At 51.6% G+C, this 18,126-nt stretch overlaps 1 protein-coding gene across 1 annotated transcript in view; it reads left to right on the forward strand.

The window, feature by feature from the left end:
* Positions 1–9,256, forward strand: part of TXNDC16 (thioredoxin domain containing 16) — a 35,052-nt gene extending 25,796 nt beyond the window's left edge. The window contains exons 18-22 of the mRNA XM_056493643.1: positions 777–861; positions 3,995–4,133; positions 4,686–4,846; positions 6,549–6,739; positions 7,694–9,256. Of these exons, the coding sequence (XP_056349618.1) occupies positions 777–861; positions 3,995–4,133; positions 4,686–4,846; positions 6,549–6,739; positions 7,694–7,965 (848 nt within the window). The 3' untranslated portion in view covers positions 7,966–9,256. The remainder of the gene's footprint in view (positions 1–776; positions 862–3,994; positions 4,134–4,685; positions 4,847–6,548; positions 6,740–7,693) is intronic.
* Positions 9,257–18,126: the final 8,870 nt, after the last annotated feature.

Below are 18,126 nucleotides of genomic sequence, written 5' to 3' on the forward strand. Positions count from 1 at the left end.
CATTTCACAAGCTCCCCTCAAAGCTTGGCTGTCCCATGGATCCACTGCCTGGAACCACAGCCAGGCTGGACAGGGCTTGGGGCAGCCTGGTCTGGTGGAAGGTGTCCCTACCCATGGCAGGGGGTGGAACAAGATGAGCTTAAGCTCCTTTTCAACCTAAATCATTCTGGAATTGTGTGAAATTGGAGGTTTTTTATAAAGGAGTAACCCAGCTCTGCAGTTTTGGAGCTGTGCTCTCACTCTCAGCTGTGATCAAGAGAGCCCAGGCTGTTTTTTTCCCTATCCTGCAACAACCCCAGTCTGCTGGGAGGAGCTGGATAAACCAAGAACACTTGAGGGAAAGGCTGGTTTATCCCCAGGCTCTTAGCCCTACTCCAGTAAAACCATCATCCATCATTTCTCAAAGGTCACTGGGATTTATAAGATTTCTGTTTAGACTTATAATTGGTCTCCTGTTTCCAAGAGCATTTACAGTCTGTAAGTCCTTAAGCACATTTCATTTTCCAGCAGTGCCTCTGTCCTGCACATCCTGCAGCTCAGTGCTGGTGGCTGAATAATGGGAATTTCCCCCTGATCCTTGCTCTCTGCCTGCTCCTCCTCCCATGGCCTGCAGCCCTGAGCTGTAGTAATTTCTTGTGAGCCTCTAATCCTGGTTTAGATCCTGAAATCTGCTCTGGCAAGATATTATGTGTGCAAAGGCATTGATCAGGTTTCCAGGAAAAAGCCTCAACACCTCTCTTTCTGTTGTTTATTCTTGTATCTTTGTCTTTTTCCAGCCAGGGAAGCTTTTGAAGAGGCAGGAAACATCCTAAGTGGCCATGTAAGGATGGGGATGTATTTTGAAGATGATGCCTTGGCTTTGTAAGTGGTTTCTATTTTTCTCTGGGAAGAATTGAAGCTGATCTGCACTTAGTGAAAGGCAGTGCCTGGAACAAGTCCCTGTGCTGAGTGACAGCTACAAGTGACTTTTTCCTGCAGGGAGATGGGTCAGGACTCATCCAAAGGGAATTGTCACCTTGGCTGTGCCAGTGATTCTCAGCCTGTCCATGTCACCTTCCTGCTGTTCATGTTCACTCTGGGTGTTTTCAGTTCTTCAGCCACCAGGGATGTGGTTGTTGTGTTCCTCACACAAACAGGAGCAAATAATGAAAATAACAGACAGGCTGGAAAAATTATACCATCAGTGTGTGAGGGAGAAAAATTCTTGTTTTTCTCTTTCCAAGAGAAAAAAATGATGGATAGTCACAGCAGTGCCTTCCCTTGCTCTGGTGGTTGCCCCCAGTTGCCAAAAAAAGAAGCTGCTTGTGACTAGTTGGGCTAGGAGTGGAATGGACATCGAGTCTGGATGCTGCAAAAGGCTTTGGGAGCTGGGAAATAAATGCTGTCTTGCCTTGGAGCTGCATTCCTGGTGGAATTGCATCCCTGACTTAAGGCAAATGGGAGTTAATGGGATCTTACCTGTGTCATTAAGACTCCAGGCTGGAGTGTGAGAGGTGCTTCAGTGCCTACAAATGCCACTGGATCCAGGGGGAATCTCCAGCTTGCCCTGGCATCTCATTTCCATCAGGAATTAGCTGTCAAGGCAGAGTTAAAAATCCCAGGAGGTCCTTGACCTGTTTTCCAGGTGTGGGTTTAACAGGCTGCAGTGCAGCAGGGAATTATTTTCATTAGTTCCTCAGAGGTGTGATGCATTCCTGATGAGACATGGACATTTTTGTGGTGAGCACAGAGAATAAAAATGCAAATACCTTGTGGATACATCTCTATTAACCAAACTGCTCCAGGCTCAGTTAAGACTTTTCTTCCCTGAGGATTTCAGCCCAGCTGATAGAAGGAAAAAAAAAAAGCAAAGGACAGGGTGATCTCTCAAGGTACCAGTAGAAGAAGCCTGTGTTCTCTCAGAGCTGACACATGGAAGAATCCACCTCCCAGCTCCTGCTCCAGGACTCTGCAGCCTGCTCCTGTTTAGCAGGAATATTTAGTGCAGTTTATATTGATAGTTCCTTCTGCCACATTGGGATTTTGGCTGTGATTTGTGGGTGAAGCTACTGATGGCCTTCTCAACTGTAAACAGAAAGTAAACACTTACAGGAATTCCTTATGCAAGAGCCAGGCTCACTTCCCTTGTTCAGAAAATGAGAAACCATTCTTCAGCTCAGTGCTCAAGGAGAAAATATTTGTGGCTCCCAGGTCACAGCAAGCTGATTCCCCCTTTGTGCATCCTGTAGACCTTTTCCAGAGAACAAAAGCTACAGGATACACAAAGGCTGCTGTCAGCAAAGCTGTTTGCTCAGCAGGCACCTGCTGGGCTGGTCACTAATGAAGGGGAAAAGGGCATTGAGGAAGAAATGCTTTGCATGAGGTTGTTATTTGCTTCCACATCGATGTCAGAGGTTCCTGCCAAGTATTGGTTTGCAGATGGTTTTGATAGAAATGCAAGACTTGTGTTACCCACTCAATGGTCCTGCTGGATAAATAGAAAGCTGTGGTCAGCAACAACACAGCCTTCAATAGCAGGAAGAGGAGAAGGGATTTCAGGATAGAGTGTAGCTGGGGAATTTGGTGATTTTCTGGCAGTATAGAAGATATTTCCTGATAGAATCATTGAGTAGAACCCCAGAATGGTTTAGATTGGAAGAAATCTTAAAGCCCATCCACTCCTACCCCCTGCCATGGGCAGGGACACCTTCCACTATCCCAGGTTGCTCCAAGCCTCATCCAGCCTGGCCTTGGACACTTCCAGGGATCCAGGGGCAGCTGCTCTGGAATCCTGTTCCAGTGCCTCACCACCCTCACAGATGCTGGTCAAAGGCTGCTGAGCAAGGTGATGTATTTTAGAACAGGGAACAGGAGTCCTCACTCCTCTGAGCCATAACCAAGCCAAAGAATCTCTTTAAAACCCATAGAAGTTTAATAAGTTCCAAATCCCTGAATTAAATATTTTTTTAGGATTTATCAACTGTAAATACATCAGCTCACAGTGAAGTTTGCAGTGGGTGTGTTATTCCCAGAGAGATAAATGCTGTGATAGAGGTTGGTAAAGGCCTCCATAAGAGTTGGAAATGAATTATCTGCAGTTCCTTCTTGCTATGTCATTGATGACCTAAAGAAACTCTTCCCTGTGAGAATGGGAAGGCCCCTGGATCCCTGGGAGTGTCCAAGACCAGGCTGGACAGAGTTTGGAGCAGCCTGAGACAGTGGAAGGTGTCCCTGCCATGGCAGGGGTGGAACTGGCTGAGCTTTAAGGTCCCTTCTTCCCCAAATCATTCTGAGATTCTTTGTTGTCACAGCCTTTGAAAAATTGCCAGGAGCCTTTGAAAAACAAACCAAGCATGCCTCCCAAAACTGCAGAGGCAGCTGGTTTCCCCTGTCACACCCTTCCTCTGGGCAGTGCCATCTGGAGCTTCCAGGGCTGAAGTTCCTCAAACTTCCAGAAAATTGCTGTTCTGGCTTGGTGTCCCCCCTGCCCTTTCATTGCCCAAACTTCTCCTATTTTTGCTTTTTCCACTTTCTCAGCTTTTCTTTGAATACCTTGAAGCCTCTTACCAGAAGGACATTGTGGAATGAAGGATAATCTGGATAAACTCCACCAAGAGTGGCTGGGTGCAGCCTGTGTGTGTTGCTCCGATGTGAGGCTTGGACTTCACAACATTTTTGGGCTTTTTCATTGAGACATGAATTGGATCTCCTGGAGGTTGTTTTGTGTGGGTTGTGTCCTTTGGAGGGAATCTGGGACCTCTGTTTGCCTTGGCTGGGGAGGCAGAGTGAAGCCCTGGGTGGGAAAATGAAGGAGAAGCAGGAATAAAATCCCAGAATGGTTTGGGTTGGAAGAGACCTTAAAGCTCATCCCATTCCACCCCTGCCATGGACAGGGACACTTCCCACTATCCCAGCTTGCTCCAACCTGGCCTTGAAGCTTTCCAAAGATGGGACATGTCTCCAGGAGGGTGCCAGCTCTGTGTGCAACCCCCCTGTGCCCATCCCTCCTTTTCAGATCCCAGAAATACTCGGTGTCCCCCCCTGCCCTGCTCCTCGCCCGCAGCGGAGGCCACAGCGTGGAAGGCATCGCTCTGTCCAAACACAGCCTGCAGGACATGCTGCAGATGATCAGATATCAACTGCTGGATATTTTTGTGAGTAAAAATAAAATCAAAATGTCCTTTTTTTTTTTCCATTGCAGGCATTTGCAGAGCCCTGATTATAGCGTGGAGTTCCACAGAACGGCGGTGGCCGCTCGTTATTTTTATCGTGCCGAGTTTGTTTTTCGATTTTATGACTGAGCAGGGAGTGGGGACAGAAATCTGCTGTTTGCTGTGTGGTCTTGCAGCAGGAGACCCTGGAGTTGAGGGACTGAGAGTCACTCACCTACTGCAGCAGTGGCTTGGCCCCTCACAAGGTCTATTCCCTATTCCCAGGGCTTTTTCCATGTGCTTTTTGGAGTCTCTCCCTGCTCTGCTGACATCCCCATCTCCAAGCTCACAGCTGCTCCCACACTTGGGTTCTTGGGTTGTTCTTTGGGTTGGGCAAACACATCTCCAAGTGCAACAAAATCCCAGCTTCCCACATTCCACAGGGGCACTGCAGCCTTGCTTAACCCCTGCACTCTCATGTAAGAGCAGAAAGTGGAATTTTCTCCTGTTCTCTCCTCCTCATATCCCAAATTTCTTGTTTATTTTTTCCTGCAGCCAGAAATCACTGTGCCAAATCTGCCTCAGTACCTGCAGCTTGGAAAGCCCTTCCTCATCCTGTTCAGTGCTGGTGACATCAGCCAGGTGGAAAGCAAGGAAATGCTGAAGCTGGCAAAAGGAAGACCCCAGCAGGAATTTGTGGCTTGCTGGTTGAACCTGTGAGTGTTTGAAAATCTCTCCATTAACTCACTCTGAGCCTTGCAAAAAAAAACAAAACCCCTGAGGCTGCAATTACTGAGAACACGAGCTGGTAATGTGATTATTTGGTCTGAAATCATCAGGAATTGGGAGGTCAAACTATTGAGCAATGGTTCACTCAGTGTTCTGGGCAACTGCAAAAATTGCCTGACAAAGTAAAATCAGTAAATATTTAATTGATTGCAGAAATCATCTTCAGTAGAGGAAGATGTCCTCTAGTCCTTGTAGTAGCTTGACCCTGTGTCTGGTGTTACTGTATTTTTGTTGCATGTGGGAAGAAAAAAAAATGGAAATTTGCCCTCCTGGAATGTCCTATGGTGATTTTCCACCAGCAGTTAGAGGGAATTGACTGGGGAAAGAAAGTTTTCACATGAAGGTTCAACCAGAAGCCCCATAAGTTAAACTTAAAAAATATTCAAGCAGCAAAATTAATTCAAGACCTAAGATAGCAGATTGTGGGAAAGGGGATTTTTTAAAAACCCTCCTCTTCTTAGTTGCATTTTGAATTTTTGGCCTCTGTTTGTTTTGCCCAAGCCCAGAGAAACTTCAGTGGTTTAATCATAACGTGTTTGAAGTCTGGGAAGGGCTGTCCAGCGTGGGCTGGAGTTACTGAGGGGGAAAATGCACATGTGCTCAGAGAGAAGGGGACTGGCTGCCAGTAATGCACCAGGAACAGGAGCCCTGGAACTTCCCCACCTACACATCTGCCTTTGCTCTGCCTTCCTGAGACACAAAAAGCCTTCCTGTGCCAGAGCAAAATGGCACTGCCACAAAACAGGGCAGAATGCCAGAGTGGTTTGGGGTGGGAGGGACCTTAAAGATCATCTCCTTCCACCCCTGCCATGGCAGGGACACCTTCCACTGTCCCAGATATCCCATCCAGCCTGGCCTTGGACACTGCAGGGATCCAGGGGCAGCCACAGCTTCTCTGGGCACCCTGTGCCAGGGCCTCACCACCCTCCCAGCCAGGAATTCCCAATTCCCAATATCCTATCCATCCCTGTCCTCTGGCAGTGGGAAGCCATTCCCAGGGTCAGACCTGGAGCCTTAAAACAGTGCTGGAATGTCTCAGCACCTTTGTGGGCTTGCTGTCCCTCTGTCCTTCTGTCCTGTTTTCACTCTGTCTGTGTCACTTGAGGAATTTGCCCTTCCATCCCTGTGGAATTGCTGTCACCATGGGCAGTGGCAGCAGCCTGGCTGGAAGGAGCTGGCAGCTCTCCCTGCAGGCAGGGTCTGACCCTGGGGGGCTGCAGGACCTGTCCCACTCTTGTCCCACCTGTTCCTAGAAGCTGAAGGTGGAAAACATCTCCCACCTTCCTACAGAGTTTATCCTGCTCAAGGATTTCTTCACACATCCAGGCTGTTGTCTGCTCTCTCTCCATTGGATCCTAACAGATTCCTTAAGCATCAAGCTTAGAGAATCCTGGAATGCTTTGGGTTGAAGGAACCTTAAAGCCCATCCTGTTTTTCCATGGGCAGGGACACCTTCCACAATTCCAGGTCACTCCAAGCTCCATCCAGCCTGGCTTTGAACACTTGCAGGGATGATACTTCTGCAATCCAACCAAATTGTGCTTTGCTGGGTGTGACCTAAGGGCTTTGGTGGTTTTTTGGCTCTCAGACCTGGTGTGCTGCCAAACCTGAATCTCCTCTTCCCAACAGGAAGAAGACTCCAGTGGGATATGGGATCCTGAGGACCTATTTTTCCACCACACCTTCCTTGCCTGTTCTCCTGTGGGTGAACCTCCATGCTGGGGGTCAGGTATTCAAGTTCCCATCAGAGCAGTCCATCACTGAGATGAACATCTTGTCATGGCTGGAGAAGCTCCAAGCAGGACTGGAGATTCCCAGCAGTAAGTGGACACAGGTTTATAACGTTCCCAGGCACACACTGTGAGCTCCAGCCTGTTTATGAGAAGATACTACGTGCAATAAATTGTCTGCCCTGGAATTTAATGATGGAAAAACCAGCTCTGCTTGTTAGAGCTGCAGAAGTACAAATAGTCCAGCCAGGAGAGAATGCCCACACTCACAAGTTTGCTTTGAGACTGTTTAATGCTCAGAGCCAAACGTGGATAGTTTGGAATTGACATCTTTTCCCTGTGATAATCCCCAAATCTGGCTGTGTTTTCCCATTCTCAACACAGCTTGCTAATAAAAACCCTCCCAGCTGTCAGTATAAAAAGTAGCTCCTCTTTAGGCACCTTCTGCATCTCTTTTTGGATTGGAAAGGATGAAGAAGCTGATGTTTTACTCGGGGCTTTAGGACATAAAGGGTTGGCTTGTTCTGTGGAGCTTTTCACTTTATTCCTGGTGTATTGATGAGCCTGATGAGGCTTTGGAGGAAGCCAGCATGGATCTGCCTTCCTCAAGAGAGCTGGAGAGGGACTGGGGACAAGGGATGGAGGGACAAGACACAGGGAATGGGACACTGCCAGAGGGCAGGGATGGATGGGATGAAATTCCTGACTGTGAGGGTGGTGATGCCCTGGCACAGGGTGGCCAGAGCAGCTGTGGCTGCCCCTGGATCCCTGGAAGTGTCCCAGGCCAGGCTGGACATTGGGGCTTGGAGCACCCTGGGATAGTGGAAGGTGTCCCTACCCATGGCAGGGGTTGGGATGAGATGATCTTTAAGGTCCCTTCCAGCCCAGATTGTTCTGTGCTTCTGTGATCTTTCAGAAAAGATTTTTAATTTTGTATTCATTAGAATGGGAAGGAAAAAAGCCATAATTCCTCAGAAAGGGAAATATCCATGAAGGTGGGGCATAACTCTTTCCCTGCTAACTGGGACTGTCTTTGCTGCTCAGGTACCTTGTCTGAGGAAGATTGGAAGCCACCACTCCCTGCTTACAACTTCCTGCAGATGATGGAGCATTCTGTGCCTCAGCTGTCCCCCCACCCCGGGGACACCCCGGCACAGCACCCACTCAAAAGCCCCGGAGGGGACAGTGCCAGCCGGGAAGAGCCAGCCCAGGAGAGCACGGCAGAGGAAGTTTCCTCCCCTGGGAGGGGCCTGAGGGGGACAGCCCCGAGGGTGGCAGCCAGGGACAAGCAGGGCAAGAGGCACAGCGAGCTCTGAGAGATGTGTGGCTGCCCTGGACAGCCTCCCACTTTGCCAGCCTTTTCTGCAAGGAGAGAAGTGGTTTCAGCTGTCAGGGAGTGCTGAAGGGAAAGGCCACTCCCTGCTGCAGAGTGCTGGGGGCTTCTGACGCCAGGAACGTGTCTGTACATCCCTCATGCTGTGCTCTGGCTGCTTGTTCTCCAGCAACAAGCTACACTGGGAAAGACAGATCTGCTCTGTAGATTCCCCAAGAGTCACTTCAGCACCCCTGAGCAGGAAGGGGTGAGTGATTCCAAGATGAAAAGCCCATTTCTGTCCTCCCTGGTTGCAGGAGAAGCTCTGCTGATGTGTGACAGAAAATCCTGCAATTCCATCTGCACTGGAGCCAGCATTCCACCACCCCAGGGCTGCTCCAACCAGCCCCCAGTTGTGTTAACACCTGACTTGTGACCCGAATTCAGGGGCAAGAGGAGGATCTGATGGAAGCAGATTTATTCCAGAGGCCAGAGCTCAGGTCACACAACAGTCCTGAATAGCTGGGACAAAACTCTGCCAGCAAATCCCGAGGGTGGGCAGGTTGGGAGATGGCTTTCCTCACTGCTGGCATTTTCTTGGGCACAAGCCCAGGGGGTTATTTGCAGCCTCCATTTGTCTTTGCTCTCAGTGACAGCAGTGAGGTTGGTGCCTCCTGAGCTGGGAATGGTGCAGGGAGCAAGGTCTGAGTGCTGTGGAAGAAGGGAGGGAGATGAAGGGCAAGGATGAACCCTTCCCAGGTGGGATGGAGCTGCTTCACATCCAAAACTTAACTGGGGAGATGCAAAACTTGGGGAAGTGGATTTCCAACCTCTGCACATCTGGGCACAAGAAATGGCCAGGGATTGAAAGTGGATGATCTTCAATGAACATCTTCCTTCCACAGCACTGCTGGGTGTCAGATCCTCCTCCTGCTCCTTAGGGCTCTGAAATTACTGAGAAGAGGAAAAAATGGTGGTAAGGGACAGCTGAGAGCATTGCAAACTCTCTATTTCTCATTCTGCAAGCAGCACACATGGCTGTGAGGCTTCTGAAATATCCAGAAATAGATCATTATTCCTGGGCTCTCCTGGAAGCCCTTAATTGAGAGAGACCATTTTTGGACTGAAGGCCTTGAGCCAGAATGTATGTATTTAAAGGAATAAAGTGCAGCCTGCTGATCAAAGGCATTACTCCCAGGGGAAGGGTGTGAGCAGATCCTTCATGTGTTCCCATCATTGCTCCATCAGGTCCTTATATTGCTGAATTCCATAAACTCTACATTGCTCATTTCCCATCCTGTCCCTGATCATCAGCATCAAATCCCAGAATGGGCTGGCTTGCAAGGGACCTTAAAGCTCATCCCATCTCATCCCATCCCTGCCATGGCAGGGACACCTTCCACTGTCCCACCATCCAGCCTAGTCTTGGACACTCCCAGGGATCCAGGGGCAGCCACAGCTTCTCTGGGCACCCTGTGCCAGGGCCTCACCATCCTCACAGCCAAAAGTCTTCCAATTATCCCATTCCCTCTGGCAGTTTGAAGTGCAATAATTGGGTTTTCCATTGCATCCAGTAGACTCCTCTGCATCTCTTTTGGGTGGTGGGAGCAGGGGGCCTGTGGTGGGTGCCCCTCATCAGCAGGATCCTTCCCCTCCTCAGGGTTTGTGGAAGACAAGCAGCATTCCCCTGTCCCCTCTCTTACCCACGTGTCCTTTTCCAGGCACAGTCCTTCTGTGCAGGACTGGGGCAGGAGTTTGTCACTAGGGGTCAGTGCCACATCTCTGTTGTGCCTTCACAAATCCCTGCCTCTCCCAGTGCTGCTGGACTGAGGCTGGAACGTCACCAGCAGAGTGCTGGAGGTCAGGAACAGCTTCCCACTGGGATCCTGCTGGCTTCATCCCCATCACCACCAGTGGGATCCATCAGCTCCAGCCTCCCAGGCTGAGTTGGGATGCCCAGAGCTTTGGGCTGAGTCCACTTTGCTGGTGCCAGTGCAGAGACTTGGGAAGGGATGTGGTTCTCTATGTCTCATCACTGCCAGAATCCATCTGTGGGTTTGCTCTGGATGCAGGTCATGGTCCTGCACCACATCAGGTGATTTGGGTTTATTGGAGGTTTATTTTTCAATACAAAATGTCTTTTCCACTGTGTAGCCCAAAATCTGTGGAGGCAGAAATGTGCCAGGTTATGTATGGACAGGGATATAGGGATATTAGGGATACTGAGGGCAGTTTAATGGGGATCTGCATCCCAAAGTTTCCTCTTCCACCAGAGGAAATGCTCCAGCACTTGGCTGTTTCCAGCAATTTCAGCTCTGATGGCAGAGCAGGGTGGAAAGAAACACACTGGGGGTGTTTATGGAATCAGTCAGGGAGTGGTTTGGGTTGGAAGGGACCTTTAAAGGCATCCAGTCCAGCCCTGCCATGGGCAGGGACACCTTCCACTGGACAAGGCCAGTCCAGTTCCCATCCAGCATGGCCTGGAGTTACAGCCTGGGGTGAGGAGAGAGGCAGAGGAGGCAGAGCTCGTGTTCTGGGGGCTGCTCTGAGAGACAGAGTGATACCCAGGAGGCTGCAGGAGCAGGACCTGTCCTGCACACTGAAGATCTTCAACCTCCCTGTGTCAATGCTGCTGCTCAAGTGATGTGAGATCACCTCCCAATGATGTTATCAGCTCCCTCTTCAACCGTTTAACAATAAAAGTCGTGTTTGTCTGGATAAACCAAAACCACAGCTCTGCCTCCCTCGGGGTGGAGGCTCAGCTGAAGATTTCCTGGCTGATATGGATCAACTGTGGCTTCAAACCTGGTGGGACTTCATTTCAGTGGACATTTGGATGTGCTTCAGGAGCCTTTCAGGGGGTGTTTTAATTATCAGAAGATGAAACAAAGATACACACACACACCCAAAAAAGGGTTATGTGCTTGTCCTGAAAGCAAAACAATTTATTGTCCAAAACAACAGGAAATTCTCTGTGCACTCCTTGTTGGCCCCTTCCAACTCAGGATATTCTGTGATTCTCTGGTGTGTCCCCTTAAGGAAGGACACAAAGCCAGGCTGGCAGCAGTGCTCACTACAGGGCAGAGGGAATGTTAAAAGTGTTTAAAAGCTTTTAGAAGGAGTGCTCTCAAAACCGTGGGACATTGGAAGCAATCACAGAATTTCTTCCAAGTTTTTCACCCTATGAGCAGAAGCAGAGTGGTTGTCTTGGAGTTTTCCTAATTGGCTGTGAATTTCCAAATTCCCAGCCCATCCTGGACCACTGATGAGTAGCCACAGTCTCTCCTCATTCCATGGCCAGGCTCTGCTCTGGGATACAGCTGCAGGATGGCAGAAGAGGCAGGACAGGACAGGATCCCCAGCAGGGAGATGCTGCCAGGCAGGAGCAGAGCCCCGTGAAGGACAGATCTGCCTGGACAGATTCCAGCAGCGCTGCCAGGATGTGGAGCAGGACAAGACCTGGTGAGCTGGCTCATGTCCCTGGGCTGGGTGGGGACAGGGAGGCTGGCAGGGCTGGGGGACAGTGACAACCAATGCAATCCATCCTGGTGCACACATTGCCAGTGTGTCCCACCCCAGTGTGTCCCCACCCCAGTGTGTCCCACCCCTCCCAAACCAGCTCCCGAGCCCACACACTGCCCCTGCTGCCTGACAAACAGGGACAGACTGGGGACAGACAGACAGATGTTGGTGCAGGGGTGGGATGGGAAGAGGTTGATGCCATGATAGCAGAGCTGTGCTGGGGAAGGGGGGTGCAGTGCTGGATGGAGCTGGGAGGTGAGGTCAGGGGTGGTGGCTGAGCAGGATGGGGCTCCTCACAACATATGGTGGCTCTTCCATCTGGCACTTCCATTGCTAAAAATACAAATGGCCCAGGAAAGTAGCCCCAGCCCCCAAGCTGTTGCTTGCAGGGTGGCCAGGATGGGGTCTCCATCCCTTCTGGGGGATGGACAGGATGTTGGGTCTGGAGGACACCACTGGCTCCATCCTCTTGGAGCTGGAAGATCAATCCAAACCAGTTCCTCATAGAACACCTTCTGTCTGTATTTTCTCTCCCCACAGACGTGCTCCACCTCCAGCCTGTCCTGGCACTGAACTCACAGCTCTGTTCTCCTGTTCCATTCCCCAGCCAGGTCCAGGCAGGGTCCTCACTGTGCAGGCTGAAGTCCAAGCACCCACCATGAACCATCCCACAATAATCCCTTCCCAGTGCCTTTCCCAGGAGCCCCCAGGGTTCTGTGGGGCCCTGGAGGAGCAGAGGTGGCAGGTCCCCTTTGGGACATTGTTGCTCATTGTCCATTGTTCCCTCTTGGCTGGCTGGGAGCGATAAGTGGGGAGAGGGCAGCGCTGGGTTCCTGCTCCCGACAGGTTATTTCCCGACCTCTCCTTAGGTAAACTCAGCCCTTCACCTCCCTGAGAGTTTGCTTTGCTCTCCCTCACCCCTCCAGCACGGCGTGGGGCCCAGGAGAGCAGCCTGCCTCTATTAATAGCCCGTGGAATTGCCAAATCCCTCCTGTGTGTTGAAAGAGTGGCTGCAAGCCCATGATTCAGCTCCGTGGTAACGCACGGGACGGTTCCCCAGCTGTGGTGGGAGAGCTCCCAGCTCTGCCCAGCCCTGCAGGGCAAGCTGGGCTCTCCAGTGGGGAGATGGGAATCCAGGATGGGCTCCAGGACGGGCTGGGAATTTGCAAATTCGCAGCCAGTTAGGAAAATCAACATTCCAAGACAACCACTCTGCTTCTGCTCATAGGGTGAAAAACTTGGAAGAAATTCTGTGATTGCTTCCAATGTCCCACGGTTTTGAGAGCACTCCTTCTAAAAGCTTTTAAACATGGAAAACAGAACAGACACTTTTAACATTCCCTCTGCCCTGTAGTGAGCACTGCTGCCAGCCTGGCTTTGTGATATTCCTTAAGGATGGGCACACACCAGAGAAACAGAATATCCTGAGTTGGAAGGGCCAACAAGGAGAGCACAAAGAGGGGAGATGGGGAAGAGCCCATCAGATGGGATTTCTTGGCTTGCTGGCAACACAAGTGGTTCTATTGCTAAATAGTGGTGTTCTCTGCATTGGCCACTGCCCCAGCTCACTCTGCTGGGGCAAAGAGAATCCACAAAGAGTAAAATCTAGGAGCCTCAGAGAGGGCAAAGCCATGGAATCATGGAATCCTGGAGCCACTGAAGTTGGAAAAGTCCTCTAAGATCATCAAGTCCAGTCATTCCCCCAGCACTGCAAAGTCCCACCAAATCCTGTCCCCAAGTGTGTCCACACAGCTTTTAAATCCCTCCAGGGATGGTGGCCCCACCACTGCCATGGGCAGCTCTCCCAGTGCTTGGCAACCCTTTCCATGAATAAATTTCCCCTGATAGCAAATCTAAACCTCTTCTGGAGCAGCCTGAGGCTGTTTTTTCTTGTCCCCAGGGCTGAAGCAGGCTCTTGGGGTTGAAATCCCTGGTGTCCCTAAGCCAGCCTTGCTCCATGAGCACTCCTGCCTGGAGGAGAGGGCAGAGCAGAGCCTCAGTGCAGAGCATGGAGCATCTCCTCAGGCTCCTGCTGAGTTTGAAGCCTTGGAGTCTCCTTAAGTTGGGTTTGTGAGTGACTCAGGTTGGGGAGTGGGAGCTTTGCAGGGCTGAGGTGACTCCCTGGATCCTGGTGTAGGGACACAGATGGGAGAAGGGACCCATGGGGAGAGGTGGGATCCTGGATTTGGAAGTACAAGAGATGCTGCAGCTGGGGGAGTTCAGCTTAGCACAGCAGGGAGCAGGCAGGGAGCCCCAGCTGTGAGCAGGGGCAGGCACCAACACCAAAGCAAATATTTGGAAAGGCAGTTGCTGCCCAAAAATAGCTGGAAAAGCTTTCAGGAGCAAAGCTGGAACAGTGTCTGTGAGCAGCAGCCAGAGTCCCCCAGCCCAGGGCAGCTCTCAGACACAGGGGGCAGAGATGGGAAAGGGGAATGACCAACATCTGTTCATTAATTACCCTTCCTATGGCAGTGGGGAGATCTGTGGGGCTGCTTTTGGAGACATCCCACCCCATGGACCTGGAAACTAAATGGGGGAAAATAGCATCATCCTCCTTGTCAATACAGGGATGCTGAAATGTGGGTACCAGCATCCAGATAATCTCATTTGCTCCCAGAAATCAGCACCTTTGGATTCAAAGGGTCTGTGTGCCTTTGGAGGGCACAAGGTGACAGAGGGGTGGAGCAGATTCCCCACTCCAGACCCCCAGCTTAGAGCTCAGAAACCTCAGAGCTGGGTGTAAATCCAAGCAGGCAGCAGGGCCAGGCACCAGGAATATCTGGGTGGGATTCCTTGCCAGGCAAATGTGTCCAGAGTCAAATCCTGCCTCTTCCTGAACCATCCCTGGGCTGCTGCATTTCCCTCCTGCTGAACCCACTGTCTCTCCCCAAATCCCTACACGCTCCCCAGGAGGGGAACAGCCCCAAAAGGACACATGGTGTGTGACAAAACCCATCTCCAGGTGTTGGGGATGAGCTGAGAGCACAACCAGAGTGGGAACATCTGCTTTGAGTCACTTGGCCGCTGTCCCCTCCTGGGTCCCACCCTGGTGACACTCATCCTTCCTTCTCCTTTCAAGAAAAGCATGAAAAAGATGAGCTGGGGACTCTGCCACACCATCCTCAGGGACTCTGGCTCCCGAGGGACAAATCCCAGCAGCTCCAGGGCTCTGCCTGTCCTGCAGCCCCCTGCTCTTCCCCTGGGGCTGGGGAGGAGGCAGCACTGAGGCTCCACAGGCTCCAGGTGCAGGCAGGATCCTGTTTCATTCCTTCTCTTCTCTGAGGCCACACTGAGCTCCTCACCAGAGTCTTCCCTTCCAGGGATGCACTCAAAGTGCTTTTGGAGCTTAATTAAGTGCTGGCTTAATTATAGGGCTGGCTGTGACATTCCTGTGTCCCACCTGGCAGTGCTCCATGTTCCCACTCATCCCCGTCCCTGGGGCATCAGCAAAACCCAAAATCCAGAAATAAACAGCCACCAAACCCCAACCTGTCTGTTTATCCTCACTCCATGATTCCAGTGGTGCTGGAGGCAGGAGCTGGGAATGTCTGTGGCTTCCAGCTCGGACCTGATGCTGCAGCCTTGGGTTGTTGGGTGTTGGGAAATGGGTCCCAAAAGGTTTGGAGGTCCCAGCATTGCCTCCTGTGTGGCACCACCATCCCCAAAGACACCAGGGTGGCCATCCTGGGTGGCACCTGCAGCAGAGTCCCCCAGGGTGAGGGTGGCATCCAGCCTTCCTGTCCATCCAGGGGGACAGCCAGTCCTTTCTCCCAGTTTGGAATCGGTGTGTGCAGCTTTCTGCACTTGGGGCAGAAAATCCTTCTCTGAGTATCTCTCTCAGGGCTGGGATGCCCAGCAGGGACTGTCCCCACTGGGAGTGGGCAAACAGGGATGTCTCTGCCTGGCAGCAAAGCAGCTGAGGAGAAAGCCATGGAGAGTGAAATGGGAGGGTGGGAATGTGATTCAGGCTGTGTCACCCCAGGGCTGCCCTGGCTGGAGGAAATCCCTCTTTGATTCACAGCCTGGGAAGTGCTGTGGCTTTTTGGGACCGCGGTGACCCAGCGGTGCCACCCCACAGCAGAGGGGTGATGGGACACTGCCAGTGCCAGTGTCACCCCACTGGGGCAGCCTGGCCATGGGGGATGCAGGAACATTCCAGGGATGACACACAGCTCACCAAAATGCTGCTGGGCTGAGTAAGAGGAAAGCTGGAATTTTCCCCAGCAGGGATTTCTCTCTTCCTTTCTCGCAGCCAGCAGAGCTGTTTTAAGGAGTCTGCTCCAGCTGGGACAGGTCTCACATATTTTACTTTATCTGACTTGACTCTGCAGTCTGGTTCCCAGGGAATGGGAAAGGCTTCCCAACACAGCCCAGCACAGCTCCTGATGGCAGAGCTCCAACAATTCCCCATGTCCTGCCGTGTCAGAGGGGCCAGCTGGCTGCAGTTCCTGCCTTTTCCCCCTGCCAGGACACCCTACACCCCTTGCCCCCACAAGGTGTGTTCCCCACCCATGGACAAATCCCTGGATACCCCCCAAGTGCCTTGGGGGTGGGGATCCCTTCAGAAAGGGGCTGGGTTGGCTTTTGGGAGCCACAGTCCAGCACCAGCTGAGGTTGTTCTGGCTTCCCTTGTCCTTGGACTCATTCCCTAAATCCCAGCTCATGTCTGCTGGTGGAGACAAGCTACAAAGAGACCAGCCCTACACATTCCTGTTCCCAAGCAGATCTATGTCTTTAGGATATGAGTTAAAGCCATTTAATCACAAGCCTCCTGTTGTCCATTTCCTTTGGACCTCCTCAGCTTTCCATGATTTTTTTTTCTTGAGCAACCTCGCTCTGAGATCCGGGGGATGGTTGGGGATTGAGTCACCGGGTGCAAGGACTGTGTAACTCTGCTCTGCTCTCTCCCACTGCATGGATCTCCCCTGATCCCCCAGAGTGCAAACCCCTCTCTGCACCCTCCTGTGTAGGGAATTCAGTGCTCCAGTGGGGCTGGGAACACCCTGCTGCTTGATATCTGGGATATGGAGCCAGGCTGGAGAGCTGGGGGTGCTCACCTGGGGAGGAGAAGGATCCAGGGAGAGCTCAGAGCCCCTGCCAGGGCCTGAAGGGGCTCCAGGAGAGCTGGAGAGGGACTGGGGATAAGGGATGGAGGGACAGACACAGGGAATGGGACACTGCCAGAGGGCAGGGATGGATGGGATAGTGGGAATTGGGAATTCTTGGCTGTGAGGGTGGTGAGGCCCTGGCACAGGGTGCTCAGAGCAGCTGTGGCTGCCCCAAATCCCTGGCAGTGCCCAAGGCCAGGCTGGATGGGCTTGGAGCAGCCTGGGACAGTGGAAGTGTCCCTGCCATGGCAGGGGATGGGATGAACTTTAAGATCCCTTTCAACCCAAACCATTCCATGATTCTGTGACAGGAGATAGTTTTTATTTGACTTACAGGCAGTTCCATTTTTTGCCCAGATGGAGAAAAATGACTTTTTGTCCCTCCCAGCCCTCATTCCCAGCTGGCAGTGCTGAGATTGATCACTTTATTCTCTGCAGAGCTCAGCTCTTGCTCTTTGCTCTCCTGGCCATTGCCCCCTCACAGTGACCTCTGCCTGCCCTGTCCTGCTCCAATACCCCCAACATGAGGCTCTGTGGGATTTTCCAGACCACAGCAGCTGTTGGTCTCTGTTGGGAATGTCCCACAGACTGGACTTTCAGCCAACTCCTTGTCCCCTTCCATCCTGGCTGTCTCCCCTGGAATGTGGCTCCCTGTGGGAATCACCAGCTCCTCTCAGCTGCTGCCATCCCCTAAGAGGGCAGGGATGTCCTACTCACAGCAGGACAAGGACACTCTAGAAGGGGTTTAGACCCTCTATGAGGATGAGAATCCCACCATGATTCTCTACAAGGACAGGGATCACCCAGAGAAGAACAGGGACCCTGATGCCAGGACAAGGATCTCACAGACAGGATCTTCCCTGCAAGGATGGGGACCCAAAAGTGTCCCCTGTTCATTATGGCCCTGTGGACAGCCAGCAGCCTTCCCCTCCCAGGGAGGAGCCAGTGAATCCAAGCAGGGATGAAAGGGCCATTAAATAAATTTTACAAATGCACTGGGCACTGCTGTGTGAAGGAAAATCTGAGAGAAAACACCCTGCAAGAAGAAATCCTCTCTGGCTTAGCACGTCCTTCTAAAAACACACAATGACTTCAGAAAAATGTGAGAAAACACATTTTCTCTCCCCAGAGGGAAAAAAATAGAGAAAAGCAACAATGTGATGGTGTTTGGTGCCTGGACCTCAATCCTTGTGCTGGCAGGGGGTGGGGAATGTGCTCCAGGGTGGGCAGGGTGGGGTGTGGGGTATTGGCAGCAGATATCCCTGAGAGCATCTCTGCAGTGCCCAGGCAGAGCTGATCCCCCTCCAAAAGTTGCCAGATGCTCAATATTTGCTCCAGTGCTCCCAAACAGAAGGGATGTGCCACCCCTGGGCCCTGCAGCCCCCTCTCAAAGGGAGACTTTGGTTATAAACATTGCAAATCCTGATTTATTCCAACAACTGCTGCACATTAATCCCAGTCATGAATAATTAAGGGAACAGCTCTTGTGAAGCTCTGGAGAAGTGTTTGGCACCGTGGGAACACTGGCTACTCAA

Source organism: Oenanthe melanoleuca, chromosome 5, assembly GCF_029582105.1.
Source record: "Oenanthe melanoleuca isolate GR-GAL-2019-014 chromosome 5, OMel1.0, whole genome shotgun sequence".
NCBI lineage: Eukaryota > Metazoa > Chordata > Aves > Passeriformes > Muscicapidae > Oenanthe > Oenanthe melanoleuca.